At 36.4% G+C, this 8,522-nt stretch overlaps 1 protein-coding gene across 1 annotated transcript in view; it reads left to right on the plus strand.

Annotated features, from left to right (window-relative positions):
• The window catches only part of GABRR3 (gamma-aminobutyric acid type A receptor subunit rho3), a 63,746-nt gene that overhangs the window by 30,691 nt on the left and 24,533 nt on the right, over positions 1-8,522 (plus strand). The window contains exon 7 of the mRNA XM_026456968.1: positions 3,373-3,525. Coding sequence (XP_026312753.1) covers positions 3,373-3,525 — 153 coding nt within the window. The remainder of the gene's footprint in view (positions 1-3,372; positions 3,526-8,522) is intronic.

Here is an 8,522-nt window from a genome sequence, read left to right on the forward strand (position 1 = left end):
TTTTTTTTTAATGACAGAGATGGTAGGAAAAATGCAGAAGGGAAGCATTTTGGAAGTTGTATTCAAATATTAAATTAATAACCGTGTCTGGTTCATTTAACCATCCCTTAGGTTTCAGAAAGATTACATTTAGAAACTTACTTTAGTTCATGAGCGTGTGATAGCTCCGCCTCACATTATCCACGAATCATTACACATAATCTTCTGACAGTCAAACTCAAGTGTCTTTCTCAGACTACTTTCCTGTTTAAATATTTTAGCTTCCTCAAAAATAATTTTTGATTTGTTTTCTTCACTCCTATCCTTACAACTACTAGCCACAACTACTACTCCCATATCAACTTTATGGAAAAACTATACATCTGACTCTGGCTATAAGAGCCAGAAATATAGTTGTAGGACCTTAGTTTCCATTTTATAGCCAAACAACAGGGTGTTTTTTATTTTTCCTTGGTCTTCACCACTACCATTGCCACTGTTCAAAAATCACCACGACCTGGCAATATTAACAAGCAGGTGAGGGCTTCTGCCTCCTGGTCCCTTTCTCAAAATTCTCAAAATCATGCACTATAAATTTGCAAAGAAAAAAGAAATGACTCCTGCCCCTAAGGGATGCATTGAATAATTTTTTTTTTCATAGCATAATCTAGTGGCTAAATGTATAAGTAGTAGAAAGAGACTGCCTAAATTCAAACCCTGTCTCTATCATTTTTTAGCAATGTGACCTTGGACAAGTTGCTTAATCTCTCTAACCCTTAACTTTCTCATCTTTAAATGGGTTTCAAAATACTCTCTACATCACAGGGTTGTGAGGATACATGATGTCATATAGTTAAGTACCTTAGAATGTTGTCTGCCATATAATAGAGGCTCAATAAATATTAGTTAGTAGCTGTTATCATCATCCTGTTTTCATCCACATTATCTTGATCCTTTTCATAGAGAGTATTAAGGCCTACTTTCAAAGGACCATTGAAGGTGACTGTCTCTAGGTATAAAAACCTTCTTTATTCTTGTCTTGGGACTGACTCCCCAAATACTGGCCCAGTCCTCCATTTCCTTGGGTGCCAACTCTCTAGTCATTTTCTCTCTTTTATTAACTCCTCTTCTTTCTCCTGTATGGCAAACTGATGGAGCAGATGTACCCGTCCCCATCCAAAATTTAGTTCAGATGCCAAAACTGATGATGCCATACATATGACAAAAGGGTATGAAGTGATTTATTACTCACATAATGAGGCTTTCTAGAGAGAGATGGGCAGGTTCCCAAGTAGGTCTGAAATGAAAAATAGCTTGAGAGAATAGGAAGGGGCTACTGGCTTGCATTTTTATGGTAGCTAGGGGGTGCAGCTAGGGTGAAGGCTGCCTGTCGTAGGATAAGATGCATGGTTTGAATTTTTCACAGGTGCCAAAAAAGGGAGACCTAGTCTTTTTTATTAACTTGCTCAGGTGTAGGGCAGAAGGAGAAGTTGGGCTTGAGAGCTTTTCTCAGTCAAACTTCAAAAATAGAATCAGACTCCTCTTTATTGTACTACCCAAAATGAAGGCTCCACAATGTTCCACGGCAGCACCACCTTTCCTGATAGGGAAATGGACTCCCCATGACCTGCAGGTTCAACTAAAATACCACCCCTAGTCTAAAACCACAAGGCAGAGCAGCAGTTTTACTTCCTGGTTACTCCACCCTGCCCCCACCCCACCAAAAGGAAAAAAAAAAAAAAAAAGGTGTTCTCCAGAAAAGTATGAATAAAGAAAGGATGCAGTTAACTACTTTTATTTCAAGTTAATAATGAACAGAAAACCATATACATTAATACTGTCTGTCTTTTGAATTTCTTTCACAGGTTTTCCTTATTTCTTTTAACCTGACAATAATTATATAAAGTTGTAAGTTCAGATAGCTGTTATTGTACTCTACAGCCATCACTGAAACTCTCAGTGGTATACAGTAATAAATTGGGGCTGTGATATATGTGATACAAAACAATGAGAAACTTAAAAACTAATTTATATTTTAACTATATAATGTACTATATATGTATCTTTTATTACTCCTGGTAATAAAATTGTTTGATATTCCTGAACGTATATCAACTGACTGTTAGAAGCTTAGAACTAGATAAGGAAGAAAAAGATAATGAACATTGAATTGAGAATAGGATTCTGAGAGTGGAGTCTGCCAGTTCAGTGTGGGTTGGCCAGGTGTATTTCTTAGGCCAAATGCCTAAGTACTTAAGGGATCCATCTAATAGGTTTGCCATCTTGGGTTTCTAAGAAATTACCACTGAGACTAGCAGAAGGGTTTTCCAACTCTGCAATACCTATGATTTTTATTTTATAACTTTTGACCTATAGTCCCTGTGTTTTGAATAATGTTGTCTGAAAATAAACAGCATTTATCACGGAAAAAAAAATCATAATCTTGCTACTTATTCATAAAAGATGCATTTTCTTGTTTCCTCATTTATTGCCTTATTTTAGTGAAGATTTAACAAGATTGGCACATAGTTATTGTGAAATAAAGCAAGGTAATATACATTCGAATGTATGAGAAAAAAAGAAAAACAAGGATAAGGTATTATATATATCCTGGTACGTGGTCATTAAAGAATGGTGCTCAGAGAAGTCTGGTAGATGTCTGAAAATTTGGCTTTAAACTTCCTTGTAGTCAATGGGAGAGGTAAACCTGAACAAAATGTGCGTGTGGATGTGACCACAAATGGTGCTTTTAATTAGCACAACTAATCAATATTACCAACATGAGTTTATATAATTTCAATAAGAAGCAAAGAAACATCAGTTGGTTACTTTTTTGCAGATTTGTCATACGCAAATTATGGTATTCATGAGACTTTAAAATTATAAAACTAGCTTATGGATGTCGTTTTCTTTCCCCTTTGAATCCCCAGCTGTCTCCATCCCAGGTCCAAATCCAATGACCTGGTACCTACTGTGAATCTTTTCATTCAGATAAATGTTTCTTTTCATTTGTTATAGCTAATAAATGGTTTGTTGGCTCTTTTATGCCATTATTAGTCGCGTATTGAAGACTTTCCCTCTTGCAGAAACGCCACAGCACAATATATTGTGGAGAAAGATCTTTAGAGGCCATCCCACAAAATATAACCACTATTCATCCCTGAACTGTGGGTTTGGAAGTTAAAGGGGATCTTTGAGTCAAATAATTAAGCAAACTGCAGTTCAGCTGGTTGAACAAACATTGACGGAGTGCCAGGCCTAACTAAATGGAGACGAGTATGTCAAATTCCATGTCCCCAAGGGCTTGGAGTCTAAAGAAGCAGGTCATTTCACTAAGTGCAGTGTTTCTAAGGGGAAGCTTGCTCTAATGAAAACTTTGGCTTTTTTCCATAGGTTGGTACAATAGGCTTTTCATCAACTTTGTGCTAAGGAGGCATATTTTCTTCTTTGTGCTGCAAACCTATTTCCCAGCCATATTGATGGTGATGCTGTCATGGGTTTCATTTTGGATTGACCGAAGAGCTGTTCCTGCAAGAGTTTCCCTGGGTAAATCTTTCCCCATCTTTATAAAATACTAACATGGGAGAAAGTTCAAGGGAGGTAAATAAAATGGGTCATACATGGAGAGGAAAAGAGAGTGGTGGTTTAGTAGGGATAGTCAGAGATGAACATCCAGGTTGCAGTTTTGGTCTTGACATCCTCAAGGGCAAATTGTAATTGAGTTCTTTCCTTGGGAACCCAGATTTTAGGGATGAAGTCTTTGCTGACTGACCTGCAGTTGGGTGACAGTAAAGAAAGAGGTGAAATTATGAAGCATAAACAACTTCACTTTTAAAGCTTATCTCTTTTCTTTTTTAAGGAAACCTCCCCATGCATTACACAAGTCCATTTAACTTTTCATGACAAACCCTTACATCACAGAAAGGAAAACCTTCAAACTAATTCACACTATACTGTTAGTGTATTAATAATAAATTACCTTGGTGGGTTAACAAGAATGTGGAGGGGATGCTTGAATTTGAAAATATGAATACTGATTAGAAATTAGGATGTAACTAAAAGGCCCAAATCAGAATCAACCGCAGTGGAATTTCAGGTACAGTGGCATATTAGTTGGCAAGAGATTTTAGGTGGAGAGACGTTGCCAGCCTCATTAAGTCACTACACAGGGGTGATTATCTACACCATCTAACATGCTGTATGCCTCTGTCACACACACTGATTTATGGGAACCATTTCAGACCCACTTAGCAATTATTGAGACCTTAGAAAGTGGAAGATACCAAGCTAAGCAGTTAGATGACATGCTACTTAATGAGAACCCAAGAGATAATCCCACTTGCCTTTTTTGCTGGTCAGGGCAGAGCCCCCTCATTTTATCTGATTTTGTTCTTTCATTTGTAGTGCTCTATCTAGAGAGAAGATTGTTACCATTATAATAATTGTTACAATTATTGTAATTATCACACAATTCATTCCAGAAAGGGTGGTTTGTAAGTTAATGTTCACAAATTATATGCATACTTCAAAAGATCATTTGAAAGACATAAATTATTAATATTAACAATTTGCTCACCTCCTTTCCCTATTAAAAGATTCAATCTACAAGTATTTGAGACTGGAATATCTTCAAGGAAAAAATACCATCTGAATAAGTAATTAAATTATTTAAACTGTTTCTTCACATCAGAGCATGTGCCCTAACCTCAGTACTGCAGTGTGGCAGCATAGACCCAAATACAAGACTAAGGACACGTTTCCAGCCCTCGAGACACAATGAGAAAAGATCTCAGTCTATAAAGGTTTATGAACATGATTTTCAGTCAGATTTCTGAACTTGACTGCTCTGCTCTTATACTGTGAAAATGACAGCAATAAGAGCTACTTCCATGGAAGGGTGGAGTGAATTGAGAACACTAAAACACTTTTAAGACACCCTTGAAAGTCTCTGCTTCTTGCAACCACATCTGATCCCTTAGGGTTAGGAAATTGCTATGCAGATGTATGTAAAATGCATGCAAATCAGAAGTGTACCTCTCCCACTTTTTAAAAAAATTATTTTAATAAGAGAACAGTACTATTCCTATAAAACTATTACCCTCTCAGGCTTTTGCTTCCTACCACCCTCGGTTGTTTTTTTCAAAGATACTTTGCCCTCCGCTTCCCTAGCTCTTTGCAAATGCTGTGCTGCCCAATTCTCTGGAAGGTCCCTATGAATACCTATTCATCTGTCCCACTTACCTTTTCTCTTCTGCCTCCTTCCTTCACTTTCTCCTTGACATTATTAGGCATCCTCTCCAAATCTATGACCAACTTTAGTGGTCAAGAGTTCCAGCCTCATCTTCCTCATCTGCAAAATGAAATTACTCATACTACCTCCTAAAGGTCACTATGAGAATTAAATGAGAGAATTAATTTAATCATATCAACTGCCTAGCTTGATACCTGACCCATAGTGTTGGATAAAAGCAACCACACACACAATGCGTTAGTTTTCAATACTCTCCACTAGTCAAGTTTTTTCTCCTCCCGAAGACTTTTCTTTCCTTTTCTCTTTCCTGCTTTTTCTTCTACTCCTTAAGTATGAGTAACTCCCTCTCAAGGATCTGCTCACTTTTGACTCTTATCAAACGGAACAAACTTTTTTATTCCAACTTCTATCCCTATGTAAGCATGTTCCATTTGGTTACTTTCAATTGTATGCTGGATTTCACCTTCAGGTACTACAAGCATACATCCTGTTTAGAACTGAGTTTTTCCTTGGGAACCCAGACTTCAGGGATGAAGATGTGCCGACAGACCTGTAGCTGGATGATAGTAAGAAAAGAAGGTGAAAGTATGAAGCATAAACAGCCTCACTTTTAAATCTTTTCTTTTCCCTTTCTAGGTACTCTTCCAAGCATTACCCAAGTCCATTTAGCTTTTTGTGACAAACCCTTACATCACGGAAAAAAAGAACCTTCAAACGAATTCACATAATACTGTTCATGTCTTAATAATAACTTACTTTGATGGGTTAGCAGGGAAGCCACTTATTCTCTTCACTTTCCTCATTCTGTTCGGGGCCTCCCAGTTTGGTGAGCCTTTCATATCTGAAACCTCAATTTCCTTCTTAATCTTTGGCAGTGATTCTCAAACTATGGCCTTAGGACCCGTTTACAATCTTAAAAATTAACGAGGACCCTAGAGAGCTTTTGCTGCTGTGGGTCATGTCTATCATTATTAGCCATATTAGATGTTAAAGTAGAATATAAAAAAAAATGTATTAATTCACTTAAAACTAGCAATAATCAACTCATTACAAGTTAACATGGTAACATTGTATGAAGCATAATTATTTTTTCTAAAACAAAAACATTTAGTGAGAAGAGTGGCATTTTTAAATATTTTTGCAAATATTTGATGTCTACCTTTATAGAAGGCACTGGATTCTTATCTCTATTTCTTCATTCAGTCTATCACAATAGGTTTTGGTTGAAATATAGGAAGAAATCTGACCTCATCAGATACATAGTTTGAAAAGGGAGTGGTATTTTAATAGTCTTTCCATATAATTGTGGATAGCCTCCCTTCACATTACACCAAAACTCAGCGAGTGATAGTCCCTTAAAGTTGAATTGCAATGTGCTATCTGAACCATGTCAACAAATATTTTCTACTCCGTTAGATTGCAATCCATTGGTCTGTCTTACACGTTGAATAGATTTTTCACTGATGCATTGGTCATTGGGAAAATATTGGTTCACCGAGTTATACAGATCTTCTAAATGTTTACATAATTCATTATACTGGTTTGGATCATAATCTCAAAAGATACAATACCAAATGCCATAATCCTGAATGTTGAAATCCTGAAAGATCAAAACCCCTAAAGTCTAAATCCCTCAAGTCTAAAATCTCAAAAATTACAATCACAGGATAATTACATCATGTTAGGCCAGTTACTATGCACTATCTTCATGCAATTGCCTATAACCTATCACTGTAATACACTGTTTCATACATGAAATTTTCTTTTTAGTTTTTGGTCTGTTTTTCTTAAGTTTTTCTTTTTTTTTTTTTTTTTTTACTATTTTAAATTGTCAGAATTATATTATTATAATTTTCTACACTGTGTATTTCATCTTTGCATCATTTCTAGTAGTAGAGATATAAAGAAATTAGACTGTTAGAGATTTCTAATTTGTATTATGCATTTTTGCAAATTTAGCTCCATGAAAGTGCTTTATCAGATTAACTTTGCATGTGAGTATTGTGCATGTATGTAAAAATGTTGAAACTTTCTCAATCAATGAGACATGTCCTTTTTGTACATCTGCATTTGTGAAAGATAAAATTTCATGAGATCTCAGCTCTTTGGGTGACTGCATATGTGGTGGCGACCATCATGGTTTTTGATCGATCCTCAGAAGACTTAGGTTGTTCATCACGGTGTTTCGGATGACCACAGTTATAAAGCTGGGTGCCTACAATGACCTACCATAGTGATATGCGTTTATATGTTTCCCTTTTGACCTACTTCTTTATCAATATGGTTCATCTGCTCATAACTGTTCTGCCTGTGCAACTGTTGTTAGTATACCTGAGCATTTATGCTCACAGAAATACATGTGTTATTATTGCCTATTTTACTGTGTAAAGTGGCTTATGAAGTGTTATGTCTTTTTTTATGTTTCTTAAATAACCTTTTTAAAATATAAATAAATAGCTTTTAAATTTTTCAAAATTATTTTTAGAACAGTATTTTCAGGATTTTGATCTTTCAAGATTGTGATTTTTAGTATTTTAGACTTTAGAGATTTTGATCTTTTGGGGTTTCAACTTTTGGGATTATGGAATCTGGAATTGTGTCCTTTGGCATTATGATTGGCTCCTCCTCCCCACCTGTCTTTCTCTGTCAAAATCCTGCCATCTCGACATGGCCAAAAGCCTTTAGTGATGACTCCAAGCACACGTGATCTCTGTCATCTTTGAACACATGGCACTTTCTGTATCTCCTAAGTAGCTTACTTCCTCTATTTCGTGTTTTGCTGTGGGACAGGAGTGGCTTATCTTTTGGCCTCTATTAGAATGTGAGCTCCTTAAGGACTAGGATCACTATTACCATTTTGTTGTTGTTGTTGTTCCTTCAGTGAGTAGCACAGTGTCCTCCTGCACATAGTTCATGTTCAGTACGTCGTTGTTAAGTTGCCAGTGTTTAGACCACCATATTTTTAGTTGCTAACTGGAAACGATAAAGGATGATTCATTTGCTGGTGAAGGCCCTGCCACATTTGCCATGTTTCAGGTAAAGAACAACAGAGGGTACGTAGCATAGAAGTATCCACTGTGATTAGGCAATTCTCATAAGAGATAATAGCTAACATAACTTGGAATGTGTGATAGGTCAAAAATACAATTATGTCTCTCCATTCAATTTTGTGTGGAGAGAGTGTGAGACAATTACAAGGTTGTTCAAGGATGTTTAAATATTTTACTTTCTCCTCTCATTTCCACTTTCCTCTTTCTTTCTTTGCCTCCATCATTCTTGCTTGATCCCTCTG

The sequence above is a fragment of the Piliocolobus tephrosceles genome, chromosome 2, assembly GCF_002776525.5.
Source record: "Piliocolobus tephrosceles isolate RC106 chromosome 2, ASM277652v3, whole genome shotgun sequence".
NCBI lineage: Eukaryota > Metazoa > Chordata > Mammalia > Primates > Cercopithecidae > Piliocolobus > Piliocolobus tephrosceles.